Source organism: Limulus polyphemus, unplaced genomic scaffold, assembly GCF_000517525.1.
Source record: "Limulus polyphemus unplaced genomic scaffold, Limulus_polyphemus-2.1.2 Scaffold2410, whole genome shotgun sequence".
Lineage (NCBI taxonomy): Eukaryota > Metazoa > Arthropoda > Merostomata > Xiphosura > Limulidae > Limulus > Limulus polyphemus.
Genome location: NW_013668020.1, coordinates 20,176 through 44,835, shown reverse-complemented (window position 1 = coordinate 44,835; position 24,660 = coordinate 20,176). Strand labels below are relative to the sequence as shown.

The window sequence follows — 24,660 nt, the reverse complement described above, 5'->3', positions numbered from 1 at the left end:
GTAGGAGGAGGATTCAAACCATCTTCACCTCCATACCAGGAAGCAGAAGGGAAAAGTAACTTCCATTCCACCATCCTAGGCATTGATCATGTGTGTAAACCCTATACACATCTAACACCAGCTAACACCAGGCCACCCAACATCCAGGCAATAGTAGGATGGGGGGGGGGGAAGCAAATGTGGTGGTTCAACCTCAGTCTAAAACTAGGAGACATCGGGAATTTGTCACCTGGTCCGTGGTAGGAGGAGAGTTCTGTCCAACCACATGTGAGTGAGGACTTATGTTGGCTGGTCCAGCACCAATGCAAAATCAGATTGCCTGGGAACTGACATCGAGGCAGTGGTAGGATGAGGGAAAACCAGATGTAGTGGTGAACTGTGTGTGGTGGATCATCTCCACTCCAAGGTTGTGTCAGGAATTTTTTGTCCATTCCATGGTAAGAGGGATCACACCATCTACACCAACAGAACACCACTGCCCTACTCTCTATTGAGTGGAATTGGTTCCATTCAGTAGGAAGCCTCCATGGCCAACCACTCCAGCAGTGAAGCAATTGGATATTTTTGAGAAAATCTTTACAAATGCTTCAGTATTTTTATCAAAAGTTAAAACATTTTCAATATCTAAAAGTTAAGGTAGAAGTTATAGAAGCTTAGTATTCTGAGTATGACACATATGTATAAAAAATGGCATAAGTAAGGATGCCTGTATGATGAAATCAGGTCAAGAACTAGGCAAGGTACAGTTAGCTGGTTAGTTGGAATCGAGAATCACTAGTTGTTATAAAAATGAAGCTATAGTGAGGACACTGAGAGAAATGCTAATCACGAGTTTGACAATGATAGATTACTAATGCTGAGTTAGTAGCACTGTAGAAGCTACTAAAAAGTTAATGATAGCATCTCAAATTGGTGCTTTTATGTGCGATCTGTTACTCCAGACCAGTGTAGTTAGTACAAGTGAAAAGACAACTGAGGCACTCACCATCACAGTAACCAATTACTTGAGTTTCGGTTCTTGTTTTGCATTAGTCCGGGAAGTTGCATAGATCGACTAATAGTGTTAGAACTACTTGTGGGTAGTTGGGAATACTGTTTGGTAGGTCGAAGGAATACAAAGAAAATATGGTTTAAAAACTCATGTCTGGAGCCAAAATTCAGTAGTTATCTCCAAGAAGTAGTAGTCATCTTTAAGAAGTAGTAGTCATCTTTAAGTAGTAGTAGTCATCTCTGAGAAGAAGTTATCTTCACTATAAACATGAAGATTTCTAACCTTCAGGAATTTAATGCTTATACTAGAGAAAAGTATTCTATATATGTATTGGTCAACAGTGTCAATTAAAAGTGAAAAGTAAAGTTGTGAGAAACTAATGGTAAGTAAATGTTTAACTACTGCTGTTAACATTGTATGCTATGTGAAAAGGTCTAATAAATGTTGTTATATTTTGTTCAATGTTAGTCTTGGAATCCATTTCTTTATTCTAACTGTAAATTACCTCGAGTTAGCGACTTATGAGCTCCACTTACCACTGCAATTCTCAACTCAATACATTTGGTGTGATCGGCAGTATAATTGAAACTCCAACAATTAGCCATAAGGGCGCTGCCCATCACAGCAGCTAGGAATTTGTGAGTGACAAGAACTCCCGTTCCCCATTAAAAGAAAATGGGAAATATCTTGGAAAGTTCAGAGAAATGCAACACCTTAAGACAATGCAATGGGTGACCACGAAACCCTATTTTTAAAAGCAAGCCAGTTCAGGTATATACAACCAGAACCAGAGGAATGGGCAGCTATCCCGACACTGTTTTACTCCCAATAGTCCATCAGTAGGTACAGTCTGGATCAGACCTTGTTTAGGTAGCAAGACACTGGTGAGGAAACCTCCAGCAGTATGGTGGAACACCCCCATCTCATGAGTGAGTAATTCAGACCCAAATTGCCACATAGTATGGATTTAAACTTAAGTATACCCTGGCAGGCACTGCATGCCACTCAGCAGGATTCAAAAACATAGAAATGGGTTAAGATAGATATAGATATAAAAAGAACTTACCCAGTCAGAGCCAATAAGGGCAAAGAAGAATGGTGAAAATTAAAAACTCAGAACTATGTTCCGCAGTTAATAAGGAAGAGGAGGGATCAAATGACATGGGTGACAAAGACAAAATACAACATACCTGTCATATTTAGCCTAAAAATGATGACTGAGGCCTAGGTACTTCAACAGGCTAAAAATGTGCCTGCACAGCAAAAGAATATGGGGGAGCTGTCCAAGTCCACATCGTCCTGATCGAAATCATCAGGCAATGTCAGAAGCTTGTAGTCATAACAGTAAATTGTGAATTCCAATATATTGACTAACAACCAGTAATTGAGTGAGAAATAGAATTCACAATCAAATAAAGAAATCCAACTCAACAGTGGATTATAAACAAAACTATGAAAAGCAAAAATCAGTAATGAATATTTTCAAAACAAACGTCTGAAATCAAGTACTAGGTCTTAACACTCTCATGCCAAATCGAGCAGTGAAGATTGGGTTCAGTTGCGATAGGAGGGTGTGTCATACTCCTATTGGTGGAGGGTTGTTGCATGCTTATTTGCATGCTTAAACACAGCTGAACCACGTGGTATACACATGGAATTAAGTGGGAGTTCAAGGCTAATGGCAAGTGAACATTTGCACACTAGAGAGCAGTCAAATGAAGAATAGCTGAGACTGTGAGTTAAGGAAAGTAATCATATTGGAATTGTATACTTGTAACCATTTCTGGTTATCTAAGATTGATGTGCAAGTTTAGATGTAAGCCACCATGTTAGCCTATCTCCTTCAAACCCCATTTAGTAGTCTAATGCTATGTACATTGTTAGTGAATTGTGGAAATCAATACAAGATGCATATCTCATATCCAACTGCTAAGTCTTTAAATTATGCTCAGTGCTGTGACTTAATTATTTTCTGTCACTGTTGTGAATGTGAACATGTTTTGTAACTGTAAGACAAGTTACATGTAGTTATAATGCCTAGTAACTACTTGGAAAAATATGCAAAAGAGACGCAGCAGAATGTGGAACTGTCACAACATTGTTACAAACATCTAAAACTTCTAACAAGACAGAAAACTAGTGGCAATGTTGGGAGAGCCTAAACATGAAATCTACTCCACTTGTTGATAACTGTGATGACTCAGACACAGAAGATACAGCCAGTTCCAGTTCAGTTTTCAAAAGTACTTTACATTTTTTTACCAGTTTCATTTTTACAATTGTTTGTTATCCTATTTAATTCAAATGACCCCTCCTTGTTGCCCTTTGATGACATTTGCTATTTCATTTAGTGTAACCCTAGCAAATTCAAGAGATAATCCCTAACCCATATTCACTTGTATTATAAGCCTGTTCCACCCCTTGAAATGAATATAACTTCACTTCAGGAGAGCGCTACAGAGAAATGGGACAAGAAAGTAATGTTGAAGCACTACTGAACAATCACTATGGTATGTCTAAGTTTGTGTGCAAGGATTTAACTAACTACATATAGAACACCTACATAAAAATTTAGAAAAATTAACCAGAATATAGATATATCTAAACAAAATTATGTTCTTCGTAGTTACGGAGAGGTTAAATTAGCATTGTCTCATGCAAGTGGCAAAGAGCATTGGAAATTGCTTTAACACATTTATCGCAAACTAAGTCTTTAGTCACTGAATAAATCACTTGGAAGAAAAATTATTTGCTACAATCACAATAAAGTCTGCAAAAAATATCTCAATAATTATAAGTAAATATTTTTAGATGACAATCAAAATGGCATACTAATAAAATGCATGTTTCCTTTATAAGCCAATACACTTACAATACCAGATGAAGTGTATAGCAATGCAAAAATGGACTAATGCAAACAAATATACAGTATTGCAGAAATTTAATTAACTATTTAGAAAACTATTTTAATAGTAAACAGGCAAAACTACAGTAAGAAACTTTTTTTTTCACTTGTCCAGTCAAATTGGCAAAGATTAGCAACTTCTCACCCAAGTTAGACTTTCAGTTATCAGTTTCTAATAGGAAATAATTGTAAACTATGTCTGAGACAATAATCTTAAAATATATTTCACATGGATACAAATATTTTTAAGATGATGTAGGATGCATTTCATGAGCCTTACCTTACGATTTCTAATAGTTGCCCTTTTTCTGTACACACTATTTAATTTTGCTTTCAGTTTAGTAGTTTTTGTGCGAATTCCAACTACAGGTTCTTCTAGAACATCTTGGTCGAAGTATTCCAAGGCATCTTGGAACATTCCAGCATCTAACTCATCTATAATGTTAATAAAACAGATAATAATAAATACATCTTATACTATGCAAATGATCTAAATGCAGTTTTGTGCATTCTACAGAATAATCTTGGATTAATAAATAAAAAAAATTGTTAAATGTACAATATCACAATTAATGTTATTATAATCAAAATTCTTGGTAGTGAAACTATAAAATGCTTTTAATTATCAATTACAATAAATATATTAAAGAATAAGAAAGCCTGTTCAGTTGTAAGGAAGTAAAATATAAATACTGAAATAAGTCATCAGTTTCAGTGGAGAAAGGAGAATAATTAGGAATAATTAATTGGTTTTCACATAAAACTATCTTCAGCCTCTTTAGTTTGAAAGAAACAAAAATTAGATAACTCATCAGTTTCCACAAACACACACACACACACGTCATCTCCAACCTTTTCTGGTTTGAAAGAAACAAGGATTAAACATAATCCATCTGTTTTCACCCACTCATCTCTACTATTTTAATACAAGTTCAAGGTATTAAATATAAATATGAAGTTCAATCTATCACTTGATTCATCAATTCTCACTGTGATATACGAGTTTAAGGAACTTCACACCTCATCAATAACTCTGGAAAAGAGCAAACCAAAAATACAAGATTATATTTCTTGTATTGGTGAGCTTTGTTATAGGCATGTTATATTTTATTTTGTTAATCTAGTCTTTTACTCACCACATTGAACCTATATTTATACAGGACTTGAAAAATATGTGACTTTATGCCACTAATATATTTTTCTGATGAGAGGTGGAATTTGCCAAAACCAGTTCAGCTCAGTGGCAAGTGGTGGTTCGAATGACAGACTAGTTTCATATTTATTTTTTATATCTTAAACAGCTTGTCTGCTGAATAATTCTAAAAAGTAAAAGAGAAATAAAAACAACATAGAATTAAAACTATTTTGAGTGATATAACTATTATTTTGTAGATTATTTAGCTACAGCATAGCAGTAGTATAACTGGCTACTATAAAAAATATAGCACTAAGACAGTTAGCTTAAGTAAACATTACATACTAATACTTTGAGTTAACCCTTTCAGTTTTTCTTTACACTAGTTAATTTGCTTAAAATTAGATTATACATTATTCCTATTAAAGAACCTCCAAAACAGTGTGAATTAACTTCAAATTAATACTTTCGGAAATGAAAGTATCTTTAGTAGTTTTTCCTAACCATCTTAGTCACCTAAATGAAACCATGAAAATTAAATTTGTTTCATAATGTCAACAGAAATTACATAAAGTGTTATCTGCAATAGCCATTCCTAATTATGAACTGAAAGAAAATAAGAGACGGCATCTAGTCAACAGGACCCATGGCCAATTCTTTGGCTACTCTTGTCTGACTGAAGAGCGAGACTTCACCATCACTCTTCCAGTGCACGCACAACTCCAGATCTCAGATTTTTTAAATAATCGTTCATGAACTATCAACCTGCAGATTCACAGTTTATGCATGTTTTCCACTAGGCCCCACGTTGCTTAAAAAATTATATTCCCACCTCAAAAATAGAGAGAGAGGGGAGGGGGGTTATAGCCAATTAAAAAATCCACATAACTAGCATGAAACATACACTTTACCAGATTAAGAAGCCACACACACACACACACACACACATACCTTGCCATACTTTTTCTAGGATTGACAATTGTTTTTTAAAAAGCTGTTCTTGTTCTTGAAGTATATCTAGTCTAGTATCCAAAACACTCAGCTGGGCCTCATACACAGCTGCTTCTATCCTGAACACTTCTTCTTTCCAATTTTCATGAGATTGTATTTTATCTAGCTGCATAAAAAATATCCTAACATAAACAAAACAACTATTACTGAAACATGCATGTATATGTTAAATTTGTAGTGAAAATAACTATATATTGGGTTTATGAACAATTGAAGATAATAACAAAAATGGGTAATATGATATATATATGAAAATTAAATTACAATAAATAAATTTTGTATGTTATTACAAAAGTCAACTTACATATACTTGTAGTTTATAGTTAAAAGAAAATCATAAAAAATATAGAGAGTACTGAAATATAATTACTTTAGATTTCTTCTCTTAATGAAATGTACCAAATCTGCAACTGGACAGTCTCACTGAACCTCTACTTTACACATGTTAGTAATATAACATTTAAACAAGTTTTGTTTCATACAGTAACATACTCTTTAACATCACCGTATTTTACAACTAATCATTAATTGTTTTACTCATTTCTTAATTAGCAGTCTTATACACAGCAAGGAAACACATTCAATGGGTACCTTAAAATATTTTACATGATCATGCCTCACTGTTGCAGACAAAACATTATACAGAAATAAATCTATTATTCCACAAATAGCTGTTCCAAACATTCACATTCAAAGAGATATTTTAGTTTATTAACTTTTCATGCAATGATAATATAATAAATTAATTATGCTCAAAAATTAGTTATAGGGTAAATAATACTAATAACCTCCACTCAGGTTATCTTAGAGAAAATATAAAATTAACCTGGCCATCAAGATAGCAAATTAAATATACTTTTTCTTTTTTACATACATACTTATGAAGGTTAGAATGCATTGTTTCATCAATTGAGTAACCTCTCCCTTAGCAATATTTTCTGCCAGAAATCCAATACCTCACAAGGTTGGCCAGCTTAAAAGATTTAGGTTAGTTCTAAAGATGACTTCCAAGTTAACAACGCAAATCAATCTTTATAACACAATGTTAAAAATTAATAATAAATTCAACGAAAATAAATGTAATCATATTTAATATAGTGAGTAATATATCAATATTATTAATGAAAGAAATAATGAACAAAACAGTAAACCTTAGTTCCCATCCTAAACCACAGACATTAATGTATATGAAAGTTGAAGCTCATTTTCCTTACCCACGTCTGCTTATAAAGTTGTATGTGTTGCCTGATAAAGTGATATGTGCAGTTACAGTAGTTTGAATTCTTTCACATCTTTTTAGAAAAAAGGCATATGAAGTGTACAGAGCATTGTTTAAATTATTATTTTTTAGGTATAACAGGAGTTAAGGGTGACATCAGTGAGCCACATGGCTTTTCATCCTTTGGAACTTTGTGTTTTTAAACTGTATTTCTTTTATTTGAGTTTTCTATACTTATGATCTTATAATATGTCATCTAATTTCCTAAAACATGGAACAAACAATAACATAAACAGACTGAGATGAGTTGAATTTTGTAAATTGGTTTGACTTCACAAATTAGAAGATACATTTTAACAGAAATCTGTTTAGCATACTGTTTAGATTACCTGCTGTTCAATTTTATCTCGATGATATTCTCTGGTGGCCTTGGTGGCACTAATCAACTTCAGTTTCTCTTTACTAACAAAAACATCTAGTTTATGAAGTCGAGGAAGAGCTTGAATCTCAAAAGCAGATTTTTCAAATTTCTTCTCATCTTCAAAAATTCGATTCAGCTGTCCTATACATGCAAAATATTTGTAATACAAAATCTACAGTCTCAATACTCATTCAATTACACAATTTTCATAAAAACATTGCAATAATTAATACAAATAATGGATAAGGATCATGTTAAAACAAACACACACATAGTAGATAATATGGACTTTTCTTTAGTTACAAACAGGAGGAAACATATACTGCCAAATCATTAGCCATTTCTGATTTGTTTTTTCACCAGAAATACAGTATCATGCACTATCTGTGAGTAACCTCTTCCTTAAGAATGATGAGATTCAGGTACAAATACTATTTGCTCCTTCATATTAAACTTACATTTATCATTAGAAAATAGAATGCAATGTAGACTTGTGTTGGTTTCCTCGATGTATATATTTCTAAATGTTACAATACATGATTCTTGTGACAAATGAGTAATTACCTTTAAGAAAACTAATAACTTGCACATTCTTATTGTTCATAAAACTAACAATATATGTGATGCTGTTGGTACCAATTAACTTTGTCAGGTTTTATATATATATAGGGGCTGGGATTCTTTACAGTAGGTGTCTGTGAGTTGTTGGCAATAGATGTCAACAATAAACAGACAGCACACAGTCCACTTATTTTAAAATAATATATTCAAAACAAGTCAAATGTATGTACAAAAACTCGTTACACTATTGGTTAAACTGTTGTATATATCTAAGACTAAATATTCCAGTTCAGTTGCTTTAGAACACAACTGACAACAATTATTTGTTCTCTTCTCTTTTATCACAATACACTAGTGATAAATTCACTTATATTACTCCATGGGTTGCCAAAGTTATATCCAGAACTTCAAATAACTGTCTCCTTTTTGTCAGTCACATATGTGGGTTCAATTACTTTATAACACTCTTTTACAAGACAAATGTTTCTCTTTTATCTCATATCATTACAATATCACTGTGAAACTCACAAGTGCACAATTTAAATTAATGTTTTCTGACTGAACTTTTTCTAACTTCACTTCTTTTGTTGGTTACCACAGTTGTATCCAGAACTTAAATATTTTTATTTTTTTCCTTAAAAATCAACACAGGGTGGTTCAGTTACTTTAGAGCCCAATTGACAAAACAAGTTATTTTTCCTATCTTTGTTTGTCATGATATAAAAGACTGTTTGGTTTAAATATCAGTGGTTAATTTATATTTGTGAGTGAATATTTTATTATTTGCAAGTTTTGTTACAATAAGAGTTAAAAGCAGACAATTGTAGAAGGTTTTGTTGATAACTAATTGGTGTAGAGAATATAGAAAGTTTCCAGACGACTATGTAATAAAGATATAAATAGTGTGAGATGAGCAGGAAGCAGCACATAGACAACAATAGACCGATAATAGCAAAAGAGAATATAGTTGTGTGAAGTTAAGTACTGTAGGTGTAATAGGCCTAACATTTAACATGTTACAGTGAAACTAACAGTATAAAAAAAGATAAGAAGGATAATTTTATACCCTCAAAGCGTGGTTCTAAAGTAATTGAATAGGCCTAAGTGGTCTTTTAACAAGAAGAAGAAAACTATATATAAATAGTGTTTATGATATGCCTGTAATCTCTATAGTGTGAGGACTTTGTTGTACATACGTTTAACTTGTTCCGAACATACATATATATATATATATATATATATTATTTGAAAACAAGTAAAGTGTGTGCTGTTTATTCATCATTGAATTTATCACTAACAAGTCACAGACACCTACTGTAGAAGAATCCTATGTATTTATACTATTAAGAAATAGAAGTAAAAGCCATTTATTTCGACAATTGGCAAGAAGAATAACTTATATAAATAATATTATTTTTCTAAAATCTGACACTACTGTTACAATACAGCTGTGAAACACACCATAGAAATTACCCTTTAAGGCTAATCACTCCCACACTGGCTAACTTCACATTTTCTTTCACTAACTAACATTTTTCAGACTGAACGTAACTTCCAGTCATCTATATATATAGACCCAACTGAAGCCTCAAATTTTCTACAAACTATGAGACACTATAATGTAACAATATTCACATAAGCCAAGTAGAAAAATGCTGAAGGTTCGAGTAGCATGATGTTAACAATATTACTAAAGCCTAGTACAACAATCAAACTGCATACACAACATATGACTCATACACAGTTATGTAACTTGTCACAACTATCACTTTAAAATAATAACTCTTAAACTAAACAGTCTTGTATATCCAACAAACTTGTACTAAAGAGACTTCTAATGTTGAACATGTGTGAGATTGGACAAATTCTACTTTATTTTATGTTTTTGTTTACCATTCATTTATGATTACTTCTATCATCACTTAGTTGACATACCAATTTTTAATTATATTAAAGTGATAGCTCACCTTCTAGCCAAGCACATATTTTTAAACTTTTTTTTTGTAAGTGATTAATTTTTTTATTCCAATTGTTTTAATGTTTTGTTTTGGATTTCTGTTGTTGTTAAAGTTTAATAAATTAATTTTTTGCCCAACCCTGGTTTTAGAGGCATTTTATTTTAGTCTGTTACACTGGTACCTGAACAGGGATGACCTTTTCATATAGGATACTGGCTGAAATTAGATGGGTAGGTCAAACCTCCCTCTCCATGACCTTCCTCATGTCATCCTATATCACTATGTCAAGTTGCACTGATTTCATAGTTGTTACAAAATTAGATGAGGGGGGTCAAGAAGAAGACTAATGATTTTAGATTTTGTGTGAATTACAGAAAATTAAATAAAAGTCTAAGAATTTGACTGCTATCCATTGCCTCATATAATTGATATTTTGAATACTTTGTCATGTGCAACTTATATCAGTACGTTAGACTTATCAAGTAGATTTTGGCATATACCTGTAAAAATTGAAGACTGGCATAAAACTGCCTTCATAATAGATGTTATAATTTTACTATACAGAAAATGTATTTCTGATAGGTACTTAGCTCTTCTCACAGTGCTGTCCTCTATATACAAAAGTGTTTTTGCATACCACAAGCCTTGAGCTCCTACATATCAATGTGGTTCAACTGCGTCTCGCATGTAAACAATCATGTGATAACTCTCTACCAGTAGGAGTGCAACACATCCTCCTGACACATGCGTCTCCCTTTATTTGACTCTACTGAACTACCACTTTGAGTTTTGGCAGAAAATGAAAGCATTGTTTTCAGTGGGTAGGAGAGTACCTATTGGAAACACATTTTAAGTATAGGAAAATTATAACTTCTTATATGGTACATTACCTCAACTCACAAATATAGCTAGAATCCCACAATGAATAGGTGGAGGGACCGGTGTGGGGGAAATAAAGAACATCCTTCGAAAACATCAGAAGAACACTCAATAAGTAGGGGACCATGTGTGGGAGACTGCATCACTTCTGTAGTATACTCTATGCCCAGTGTGGAAAAAGGTGTTGCAAACATGGGCAGAAAATGGGAGGATCACATCCAAAAGTGGAGAGAACAATAGTTGGATAGAAATCTGAACCATTTGATAATGGAATGTCAATCCCTTTGATGATGGTAATGTGGGAGAGAGCAAAAGGATGAGCCTAAAAGTGTAGAGTGGCTACGGCATGACGGACCATACATGGCAAGTCAACTGCATCCAAACCCAGGAACCAGTAATCAACATCCATGGGGGTAGGATGAGGATTGTACCATCAATAAGTCATCTACAATCCAAAACCTAACCACCAAGAACAGACATCCATGTGGGGTAGGAAAGAGGATCATACCATCAGCAAGTCAGCTACAATCCAAAACCTATAAACTGGGAACCAACATCCATGTGGAGGCAGGAAAGAGGATCATACTGTCTTTACCTCAAGTACTGCAGACTTGAGGGAGATATCATACCCAACGATCTGTGTACAGGGCACATGATAGAAAAGTGATAAATCATTGTACCGACCTGGGAACCCAAAATCCAGTCAATTGGAATAATAAAGATGTCCCAGTATTGTGAAATATTCCACTCAAAACCAATCAGATAGGAACCACCCCCAGAGCCGCAACATCATCAGTATATAGAAATCTTCATGGGATACTGCAAAAGGAGGAACCATAGGAACCAGCATATTCATCCACCATGGCTCACAACATGGTAGCAGTGAACATGAGTCCAGTTGAATGAGAGAACAGACACACCTGTAATAAAGGTGTGAGGACTTATATAGATTGGTCCAGCTCTGAATCCAAAACCCAGCCACTGGGAACCATGTGGGGATAGGATGAGAGATCCCAATCAAAGGAGTGAACTGCAATTTAGATGACTCACTCCAAAGCTACAACACCCCCTTGGATAAACCTGTTCAGAGATGGAGCTTCAGATTGGAGGACATATCATTTACACCAGCAAACAACCACTGCCCTATTCTCAACTGAATGGATTCACCATAGGTTGCATTGCATATGTCGATCACATTCAGGAGGATGCCTCCATTGTTCACCACCCCCGCAGCTTGGAACTGAAAAGTAGTAAGGACTAAAATACTCCACTAGAAGAAAAAAGGTGAGAACATGTGGTGGAGAGTCCAGAGGAACGTCAACACCATAAACAGTGCAACAGATGACTATGAAAACTTATTTTGAAAAGGAGACAACTCCCGATTTATTCAATCTAAGGAATAGCAGAGATGGGAAGATATCCCCTACAGCTTTACGCATGAAGTCCATGGGTTAGTACGGTCCAGAACAGGCATATTAATGAAGCAAATATATCGTGAGGAAAACCTACAAGCAATCTTGTTGAACACCCCATCTCAACAGTGTGTGTGAAGTGGCCATGGAATTATAATTGTCAAGTCAACATTACCTGACAGTGTGGATTGAACTAGTTTAAGTATACCTGGACAGGCACTACTTGCCACAGAGTGGGATCCTTAAAGAAAGAAAGGGGACATGCCCCTGAAAATTATGAGGTATATATATATAATAAAAAAAATAACTTCCTAGTCACAGTCTCACTGAAGTCTAAAGTATGGCAACAGGTGGAAGATGATAACCCAATGAGGAATAAACAGTTATCCGATGCAGACATTGAGAGATAAATTTATACGGTGTGGTCCATATGCCCAATAGAAGGATTTCCTCCAATGGACGACAGAGAAAAGGTAAAATGTCTTATCTGGTAAAAAGACACCTGCAACAAATTACGGGAAGAAGGAGACAAGGAAGAATAAGCTGATCAAATTATAAGCTGAACACAATTGGTAAGGATGGAGGAACAGAGGATAGTTGCCACCGAATGAATAGTTGGGAATGGACACCATGGAAGGAAGCCGTGTATTCATTATAATAACAAAGAGCATGTATGGGCCATAGTAGTCTATTTGGATCATGCCGAGAGTATAGCTGGGAAACGGACAGAAGGGAAATTAGCAAGAAGGAGGAATTACCTTCACGAGCTGCCAAAGTTTTGGGAAGGAAAGATTGATCTAGATAAAAAACATATATGGAATTATATAGGGTACATGAAACAATGATATCAAATAAATCCAACCAACAATGGTCCATGGGCCAAGGTGAGAAGGAAATAAGTCTTAATGGATAAGTGAAAAATTGAACACAAGGACAGAGGTTCAAATGGAGGTAAAGTAAAGCAGTGATGAACCACATTGACATCCCAATCTGGAAGGACTACTCACCAAGGAGGTTGACTAATGTGGAAGGAATGCAACAACAGTGAGAGGGTAGAAGAGGTAAAAACTTGATGGTTCCAGGAAAAACAAAAAGTGTGAGATAGGGTAGCCACAATAACCCACAATTGAGGAGACCAAAGTTCCTGATAAAACAGCCAAGTGAGGAAATCTGAAAGACCAATAGCAGAAAACATTCCACTTATGTTGATAAACATCCAAAGAGGAAGGTCAAATGGAATGTGCTAAAAATGAAGCGACTCCCGTAACAATTCGGATCTCCACACCATGGACTGAATAAAACCAGATGTGAAGATGGAGGATAGTAAAAACTGGATAAAATGCAATTGACAGAGTATGACATAGAAGGGATGGAGTAAGAGGTAATGGTAGGGCCGATTGGAGCTGGAGCAGCTTTGGAAACCACGGCTGTGGCAGCCAGTAAGGAGCAATCAGAAGGACTTGATACGGAGTGGTGTGGATGATTGAAGTCACCCAGGAAGGAGACACATCTGTGGGTAAATCTCGCCATAAGGGAAAAAAATTGGTCAAGTGAGCCCTCACTGGACTGGTACCCGGGTAGTCACTGGTACTGTTGGTGACGTGTCTATCTGTGTCAAATAATATAATGAGTGGGGGAACCCTCAGTGGTAGGAACTGGTAAGGGCTGGGAAGAAGCACGATGGGAAACAGTAATAGGGGATCGTAGCAGCTCTGAATGAGACAAATGATCAACTAAAGATGAAAGGGTCGATTGCAGTCTCACTGATTCCACACAGGATTCTAAAGTCTGAGGAATATCTTCAAAAATAGACTGGTGGAGAAAAGGGCCATACACAAGTCCCAAAGATAAGTAGATGATAACCAGACTTGGAACAATACACCATCTCTTCCAACAACAGAGAATCCACATGTGTAAGGAAACAATTGAAGAAGAGAAACGTGCCAGAGTGGAGGTAATCAGGGAGAGGGTATCCCTCAAAAAATCTTCAGGATCTTGGTGGAGCACCTCAGAAATGAGGTGGACAGTGGAGAAATACCCTAGGAGAGCTGATAGGGTAAGTTAAAGGCAGGAAAAGAGAGAACCAGTTATCTGATACCCTATCTAGACATCCTACTGATCCTCCAGAAGAAAATCTAAATTTGGATGTTGGTAAGCTATCACCTAAACTTTTTGCCATTGTCAATGCTAGCACTCAAAAACAATTGGCTACAAGCTAAAGATGATGAGTATAAACATATTTACTCTTACATGAAAACTGGACAGTTGTCAGTTGATTCCATTGTAGTTACACAGACTGTAGATAAATCCAAACATTACATCTTGAAAGATAATGTTCTTTATGGCACACTAAAGGTTTTTAGCAATGGTGAATACAGGCCAGTTATTTCCAAAACACTGAAACTAGCAATGTTAATAGAATTGCATGATCATCCTACAGCTGGTTATCTAGGTGTTAGAAAAACAATAGAAAAAGTATCCAGATGTGGTTATAAGCCTGGTACGAGACAGGACATTAAAAATTATATGTTATCATGCTATATTTGTCAAACCACTAAATTTGATCAGAAACAGATAGCAGGATTTATGCAAAGCACTAAACTAATGAAACCTAGTGAAATAAAAGAATTAGACATCATGGGACATTATCCTAAGTCTACTACCAGGAATATTTATTTGTTGGTTGTAACAGATTATTTCAGTAAATGGATTGAATTACATCATCTCAAACAAATAACTACAAAGTTGATAGCGAGAAAACTAATTAATGAATACTTGTGTAGATATGGTATTCCAAAAACTCTTGCACACAATAATGGGCCCCACCTTGTCTCATTTCATGGATGAAACTTGTAAAGCCTAATACCACTAAAAGAGTAAATAGAAATAAAGGTAGAATGATACCTGCTTACTTTAAAAAAAATCATCAAACTTGGGACAATCATTTATCTGAATTTTCTCTGGTAATTAAAACTTCTATTCACGAGTCTACAGGTTACACACCAGACAAATTCCATCTGGGACGAAAGATCTTCCTTCCATGGGAATGACTGACAAAATATCCAACAGCACCTCAAACTGTGGATGAGTGAGGAGCAGAATTGCAAAATGTCATACAGAAAGCAAGATCCAATGATGGAAAAACTCAGAAGCAACAGTGACCAGCATTCAACCATAAGAGACACCCAGATATATTTAAAGTAGGTAACTTAGTATCATTAAGGACAAATCCATTATTTTCTGCAGTAAATAATTTTACTGCAAAATTTGCTTCAAGGTGGAACAGACTTTTTGAAGTCACTTCATTAGTGTATGAATTAAAAAATCCTAGATCAGGTGAAATTATAGGACAATTTCATGTTTCTATTATAAAGAGATACATATATTTCCCAATGAAAATTCTCTGTACACCAGAGAAGATGGTAATCATCCTAGGCAGTTGTGACACCACAGTAATATCAATTATACAAGACTTGGAGGTCTTCCTCCCACAAGACAAGAGACTTCTGACATGTCCATTTCTCATCCTCCAACAGATCCTGCTAACGACTCACCTATGTCTCCTGCTCAACCAACTCAAAGGACATTACAGTCACATTGCAGAGATGATTATCACAGTTTAGCTGATCTTCAAACTGTTAATAAACTTCTGGTAAGCCATATTTTTCACAAACAGGTGAGCCTACAATTATACGGACCCCATCTGTAATTCTAAGGTTAAAATATTTAAAAAAAAATCAATGCCAATAAGCAAAACAATTCATTTATCAATTCTCTTTTGTAACTACAGTACATATTTTTCTCACACAATGCAAGTTCACTTTGGTGAAGATCCAGACTTTATTTACAGTTTGATTCAGTACTTGCCACAGAATTTTATTTCGATACCCGTTAGAATTACATTAACTGTTTACTTCGGAATCAGTTTTGAAAATTATTTTCAAATAAAATGGATATGGTACAATGGCATTCAAAAAGTTATAAACCAGTATCTAAACTTAATATACCAGCAAACTACAGTGATGTAGCTAAATAGAAGTGAAAATTGACTTCTCAATGCTGGGATTTCATTTGGTTAAAAAATCTAATGTCAGTGATAATCCTGGAAAATGTTTAGTAAGACATGCTTTCACAATAATAGAAAGGCTACCATTTTACATAAAGCTTCTTAATAACATATCTATTATTTTGAGGTATGAATTCATTATTATTTTAATGTTGAGTACTTACAACTCAAGTACTTTCAGTCTAACCTACCTGATACAATATCTACCGTCTTCCTGTAATATTCTTGATATAAATGCAAGATTGCTTCAGTGACAGACAAGTACTGATTCTTCCATGCTTCTAAGTCCCTTACTGCTTGCTGCTTGGTACTGTCTTCTAAATATTGGTCTTCAAGATAAAACTGGGCACTTGTTGTCTTATAAAAGGATAATTCTTGAAGTTCCAAAAATGGTTTTAGATGGAAGTTATAGAGCTCAGCCAGAGCTATAGATATATTTGTTACTACTTCATCTTCTAAGGCATAAACTGTAGCTAATTCTATGAGTGATTCTGCTTTTTCTCGTAGTTCCAACAGCTCTTTAAGATCAAGAAAAGCTTTATTAACCATACTTTCATAAACTCGCTGTTGAAACTCATTCACATATTCTTCATATTCTATCAATGGGTCTTCTTTTTCAAACAAAAGAGAAAAGAGCATTTTTTTCCCACATACATCTAAAGCAAGATAAAGATATTCTTCTATTTCTTTCACTGGATCTTCAGTATTTCTAGTGCCAAAGAGAGGAGACAAAAACCCACATTCAGCTGTTAACTTGGGAAAATTATTTTCTAAATTGATATTCACTAAAGCCAACTGTTGGTGTATGTCATGTAAATCTGCAATGCTAATTAAACATGCATGAAATTTACATATTTGATCACTGACCTTTCTTGCTCCTTCAGCACATGTAATTGCCAATTTGTTTTCTCTGTCATTCCACCTAACAATAAATTTTAAATCTTTCATATATTCCTTATCTTCTTGATCAAATAAACTATCCTTTATGGTGACCCAGTCACCATGATTAATGTCTTCTACCATTTTTCAAGAAAAAGTTTCAGCAGTTATCTAACTGGATCTTCATGCGTTTTGTTTCTGCCAAGAAAATGTTTAAGTTGTTAAAATTTTAAATAAAGCCCTTGAGTATTACACATACATATAGATAATGAAAACTGGCTAAATTTAAGTAGAGAAAAAGTATGGTAACATCAAATGTACAAGACATTATGATTCTTAACTGGAATTTTGGTATCAGCAGGTACAATCAAAATGAGCAAAACATGGTCAACTATTTAAAAAAACTATTATCATGAAAACAAAGATTAAAAATCACCTGTTATATGCAAATAAAATCAACTTTTATCCATCAAAGTTCTTAAAGTAAAGAAATAAATGGCATATCACTTTTATTAGTCTCACTTCATAAAGATTACCATTGAAGATTTCATCTTCTATAAATTTTAATAATATATAAACAACAAGTATATATTTGCTATGGCACATATGAACACATTTCACTGTAATTAAAATAATTTATAGGTAATTAATTTTACTTACAAAACACCTAAATTCCATACATTTACAACATAATCACACCAAAATTATATTTCACATATAAACCAATAAAAACACCCAGGAAAAACTGTATGTCAATTTGTTTTGTAATTACAAGCATTTAATCATAATTGTATATGACCAATATACAATTATATATTATTAATTTTAACAAAAATTATACTGTTTGTTTTGAATTTCACGCAAATCTACATGAGGGGTATCTGCTCTAGCCGTCCCTAATTTAGCAGTGTAAGACTAGAGGGAAGGCAGCTAGTCATCACCACCCAGCACCAAATCTTGGGCTACTCTTTTACCAACGAATAGTAGGATTGACCTTCACATTATAACACCCCCATGGCTGAAGCGGTGAGCATTTTTGATGGGACAAAGATTCGAACCCACGACCCTCAGATTGCGAGTCAAGTACCCTAACCACCCGGCCCTTAATTAAACTGAATTGTTATACAAAAGGTTTCTAAGATAAACAATCAGTACATACCTGTGCCTCTACTCATAAGCAGTAAAATATAAATTTAATGCAAATCTTGCAGATTATGTAATTATAATCCCATTCTCTAATCAGAAAATGGTCATTTATTGCTACCCTTTCTTTTTATCACAAAACAAATTCTCTATCTACTTTTTAAATATTTTATCAACTCCATAAGAATGCAACTTTTGATTGACTTTTGTACACCACCTAATGAAAGGCTTTCTGGAAGTCAAAGTTCACAACATCAAACAAGATGTTACTAGCCCCAACAAAAATACACATATTCACAAAAACTCCAACATACTGGTAAAAAATGAAAAATCCTTTTTTTAAACATTGTTGAGAATCATTTTAATTACATGAAAAGTTTCTAAATGACTTCTGACAACAAATTCCAACACTCTTCTTTTAATTTTCTCATTTCATGTATGGCACCTTATAAAACATATTAAGTCTTTCTAAAACTAAAAATTCACAGCATCAATCAGATCTAAGGAACTACACTTTCAAGCTTCCAATTGCAAAAAACTTCTGCAGACGTAATAATATTTTTAATATATATTAATGAAAGCCCATCTATTCTTACTGAGCTAGCTTCTTTAAGTCTAAGATTCTACGAAAAATCTTGGCTGGGCTGGAACCTTCCGACGTTCCACTTGATAGTTTTCCAAAGTAGCTTTTTCCTTCAACAAAAATAGAATTTAGATATGTTCTTCTTATCATATAAAACTACCATATCAGTAGTTGTTTTTTTTTCATCTTCACTACTGTCATTTGAAATAGTAATTATGTTAAACTGAAAGTTTGTTTTCAAATTTAACTATCAACTTCAAGCCAAGCCTACGGCTAGAGCTAGGCCAAACTTGGCAGTGTAGAAAATCAACAACTGACGACAGGCAGTTATGAACAACAGTCTAGCGTAGTTAATAAGTGTTCATTTAAGAAGTATGTTCATAATTATTATTATTTTAGCCTTGGCCCTCGCTTCATTAAAATTTATGCCGCGAACAATAATAATGTAGTAAAGCAGCGAAGCATAGTAACTACCAGTACCAATGTACCATGCCACATTGCCAGCAATATTTACTTAAAATTACTGAAAACAATTTCTAAATTACTATTAAATCAGTGTTTTTAATGGTAATCATACGAATAACTCACATTGTCAATGTAATTTTATCCAATCAGACTGTATAAGGTTAAATATTTAGCAATACTAAAAAAGAATGAAAATAAAAAATATACGATTGCACATTTCTAAATCTGTTATGATGAATATATGACATACGGTGATTCGAGCCGTCATATGCGTAAAATTTCTATAGCGCTACCTATAAATATTTAATAAACGAATAAGACGGTCACAAAATAGATGTAAAAATGGAAGCCAGAATTTACGTTTGTAAAGTTTGTTTGGTATCTTTGGTATTTCATGCGAAGCTACTCAAGGACTATCTGTGTTAGCCGTCCCTAATTTAGTAGGAATATACTAGAGGGAAGGTAGCTAGTCAGGGCCATTCACCGCCAACTCCTGGGCTACTCTTTTTACCAACGAATAGTGGAACTGGCCATCACTTTATGACACCCCACAGCTGAAAGGGCGAGCACCAGGTCATGGCAGACCCAACGTTGGTGAAGAAAGTTATTGTTAGGTAATTGAGCCGAAAGCTTCTACATTAAAACAAAACAAAACGTGGTGATAGTCCAAATAAATTACTTAATACAAAGTTATTCTCTTATGCTGTTATACCAAAACAGAATATTCGGCTCTAAAACTGCGGAAATAATTTCATAACACTTACACCGTGAAACAAATAAGGTTATATTATAAGCACTTGTAATAAACCAAATGAATTAAAAGATATCTGATATCTTCTAAACAGGTTTGCAAATTGTTGAAAACACAAATCATGCTAATTATAAGAATTTTCAGATTTTGTTTGTTTCATTCACATGTTTTCATAAAAAGCAATATGTAGCATAGAACTGAAAATTCTGACCAGTTATATTCTTCGGTACAACTGTTATCTTCAGGATTCTGTTGAAGCCAATTTAATCTAGTTCACACCATAAGAGTTGTTTTTTATGCAATTTGACAATATAAATAGCATCTTAACCACAATGGTGTCTTTCATTTCTAAGTTGGCATGATGAACCCTAATACTGGACGAAAGGCCTTGTCGGCACAAGGTATATCAGATATAGTGTGGCTGACATATTGTTATGCATTCTTCGTTGCTTTCACTCATACGTTCTTAGATATACACTCGCAAATGCAGCTTCCTAGTATAATATGTTTTACCTGTACACGAGATATTCTAAGTTTGGATATTGTTATGTATCTGCTTGTTTCTTAATTTCCGGTATAAATTCTTTCCGAGAGTCTTCAGCATACAAGTCCTTTCTTGATTAAAACTAATTTATTCTTTCTTGATACAAACATTGTAATACACCAAATTTCCACAGTCGCTTTAAACTTAACAAGCTTTTTAACACACGGTTAATCACAGCGATTCACACACGTTACTTACGGTGACTACTGTTCGCTTGACTCAATTATCTGTCTCTTCAATTTATCTATTTCTTCAATCGCGCTGGTTTTTCTCGCCAGGCTTATATACTAAAAAAGTGGGCGTCTCGAATGAACTCGGGCCTCCCCGATAATTCATGATACTTCGAGAAACTCGAGTGCGCATGCTCCCAACTTCATGTGACTTCCGCTGTCGTAACAGTATATTTTCAATATTTCTAGATTTGTGGAACGAAAATTTTTTAACGGGTTGCATCTCAAATGACAGAAGAAGTGATTACTGTAACTTTTAGATGTGAAACGTGGCTATTTCTCGAGAATATAATTTGAATATATGTAAGTAAAGGTGTTAGAAGGAGAATTATAAAATGGAACTGCGATTACCTTATTAGTTTCAGTTAAACTTATGAAGGGATGGGCAAGGTATACATCAGCAGTAAAAAAACCATGCAAATAATTAAAATTTTAATATACTAAACATTTTAATTTTCCTTTAGCAATTTTCATATATTTATTAAACTATCTTTAAAACTCGTTATGTGTCTGTTATTAATGCATAACTTGTATTATTCTTTCTTTAAAAAAAATCGCTTTGTTGAAATAGAATGTTGAATACTGTTACGACAGCGAAAGTCACGTGAGTCTGGCAACACGTCATGAGCTTTTAGAACGTTCACGTCCCTTCGTGAAGCCTCGAGTGTTTACTAGATATGCGGTATTCTTGTATATAACACTGCCAAGAACTAACGGCAACAATGCAGTTGAATTGCAGACAGAGATAGAGACGGACAGTTGGGTCGAGTGCTTGTGTCGTTCGTTGTGAATTATAGCGTTTGTTAAGTTATAGCTTGACTGTGGAAATTAAGTGTATTGCATACAGAAAGAATAAACCAGTTTTATTTAAGAAAGAATTTGTATCGCTAAAGTTTCTTCGGAAATAATTTTTACGGAAAATTAACTAACGACCAGAGATGTAACAACACTTTTCGGTTAAGCTGTTCGAAGAACAATATATTAATCGTGAAGAATAGGAATATGGATGTATTTTTGTAAGAAATGCTTTAGTTTTTTTAACTTAGACATTTTGTATTGCTTGTTACAAGAAGTTTTGGTAAATGTAGTGATTATGTACGAAGCCTAGAAATTTCCTGAGTGTCTACATTTCACGTTATGTTTCTAATTTTCTGAAGTCTTGGGGGAAAATAGCGGTATCATTAAATATCAGTAACTTAATAAGTCACTTAGTGAGTCTGTTACAGTGTTCTCGATTGAATATTGAGTTAGCAAGTATGTTAGTTAGCCAGATTTGACTATTGAGTTTTATTTGTGAGTTAGGCTGATCGCTTCATTATTGCTAGTTCATGAAACTGCTATAAGTTGTTCAGTTTTCAGTTGAAGAAATAAAACTGAAGAAATATAAACAAAATAATGTTTAAAAACATAATTAAAAACCTTTAATTTAAATTACCTGAAACTAGGGGTGATCTAAACATTTAGCTTCAGTCGATTTAAAATAACAAGATTCAAGTAATAAAAATACTTAGAACAGAAACATTTCTTGGACAGTAAAATAGATTGCAGTGACGAAAGGAGTAAGGGCTTTCTCTAGAAATAATTAACAGTTTGAGATCAGGATTTGAAATACTGATATCTTTGGCAACACAAATGAATCGGTATACACAGGCCTGATAAATAATGAAAAGATCATATTACTTGAACTTGTTAATAACAGTTGCACGGAAAGTAAGCTCCAGAATGAGGGTGATATCCGCTTCTGTAATAGCCAGATGGGTCTTGAAGCTCCAAAGTGTGTGCCCCAGAAACCTAAACAATAAATCATTTGACTATAGAAGGTGGCATAATAAATCTGATAAAGCACCTCGCCATGATATAAATTACTCTACCAAGGTTAATTGAAATCATTGAAATTTGTTCATCCCATCTAAGATTTCCCCAAGAATCTTTACTGAATCAACCTTAGGCAATGGCATATCATTAAAAATCAACTTCTCATTTATCTGTTCTCTAGATATAATTATATGTTTCGATTTACTAATATTCAAAGCCAAGCTTCAATGAATATCAACATTTTGTTCCCTTTTTTAAAGTTATCAGCAAGATAATAAGACTCAATACCAAGAGTCGTATCATCATCATACAGATAACAAGTGCCACTTGGACATACTAAAAGGAAATCGCACCGTTAACTGTGGTGTAACATTGCCTGTTATTTAAATACGTTGTTAGTATAGAATATATATTGCCACGCAAGCCATAATGCTATGAGTGTCCCCATTCTGAAAAACTTTATCAAAACACTTAGCTTTATTGTCAGAAACTTGACCTTTAACAAGCACTTTGACTCCAAATATATAATGTAAGTCAATAGATTACCTGTTTGTTTGAAGCGACGATACAGACGTTGTTTACGCCTAATGATACGTAATTGAGAAACGATAATACATGTAGGATATATAGCGTTATTCAATTTAACAACTTTAGTAACAGGAAAACATGAATTATAGAGCATGTAATACTGTTCGACAAAGGAGGAAAAAGCCAAATCAACATCAAGTTCCTCGTGTATTATAGAGTTCAAATCAAAATTACTCAAAGCATGAATGAAACTCTTAAGAGTGTCAGCATTTATTAGTATTTTAAGAATAGTAATAAACCTAGGTGGAATAGCACATATAACAATGGATAAAGATAGCGCATAATGATCTAAAATGTCACAACATATGACATCAGAAACAATAACCCAGAAATTAGTGAAAATATTGCCAGTTGAAGACACAACAGCTCCAATAACCCTAGTCGGTTGATAAATGCATGGTTTAGAATTTACAACAGACATCAAATTATTTAATTCAAAAGCATGAACACGATCAGTAATTGTTTGGGTAAATTTAAAAAAGAATTCACATTAAAATCGCTCCAAACACACTAGTTTATCAGAATATATATTGTGTACTAGTAAATCCAGTGTGTCCATAAATTCATACCAGTTTCCAAAGGGTGGGTGATAAATACAATTAAAAGTATAAACGTCATTAATTGTAAAATTGCACAATTTAACTAAATTTAACTAAAATAAATAAAAATACCACCTACATGCCCGGGGGTCTGCCGAAAAAAACTGATATTTTAATTTAATAAAGGTGGTGGAGGCATTTTATCACAACACCTTGATTCAAGAAATATTAAGATATCAGGTATTAAATCATAACAAAAAATTGAGCCAATACATCATCAATCTTATGCCTAATACTGCAGAGATTTAAACACACCAATTTAAGCTTATTATTCATTTTCGATTTATTGATAGACTCCTCTTTGAGTTACTCTTGGGTGCAAAAAATATTTAACGACTAGCCAAAGTAGTACTCGGCTTCGCTCAGGTTATCAGATTGATATTTTACTGGTCGACTGTGTGTATATTGAACCTATTTTAGATATGAGATACAGCAAAAAATATTTTCAAATATTTTGTTTTTCACAGAAATCTATAGAAGTTATCAATTTTACTATATAATAAAA

General features: G+C 34.0%; 1 protein-coding gene across 4 annotated transcripts in view; it reads right to left on the bottom strand.

Moving 5' to 3' along the window:
* LOC106466885 (junction-mediating and -regulatory protein-like) overlaps positions 1-19,874 on the bottom strand; it is a 30,937-nt gene extending 11,063 nt beyond the window's left edge. Inside the window, exons 1-6 of one of the 4 annotated variants that reach the window (XM_022394951.1) lie at positions 19,752-19,874; positions 19,177-19,273; positions 16,750-17,635; positions 7,651-7,823; positions 5,983-6,148; positions 4,177-4,331 (exon numbers count right to left, since the gene is read on the bottom strand). In XM_022394951.1, coding sequence (XP_022250659.1) covers positions 4,177-4,331; positions 5,983-6,148; positions 7,651-7,823; positions 16,750-17,581 — 1,326 coding nt within the window. In that variant the 5' untranslated portion in view covers positions 17,582-17,635; positions 19,177-19,273; positions 19,752-19,874. Of the gene's footprint in view, positions 1-4,176; positions 4,332-5,982; positions 6,149-7,650; positions 7,824-16,749; positions 17,636-19,176; positions 19,446-19,751 lie in introns of those variants that run through there. The other 3 variants (XM_022394952.1, XM_022394949.1, XM_022394950.1) reach the window with 3 other exon arrangements.
* Positions 19,875-24,660: the final 4,786 nt, after the last annotated feature.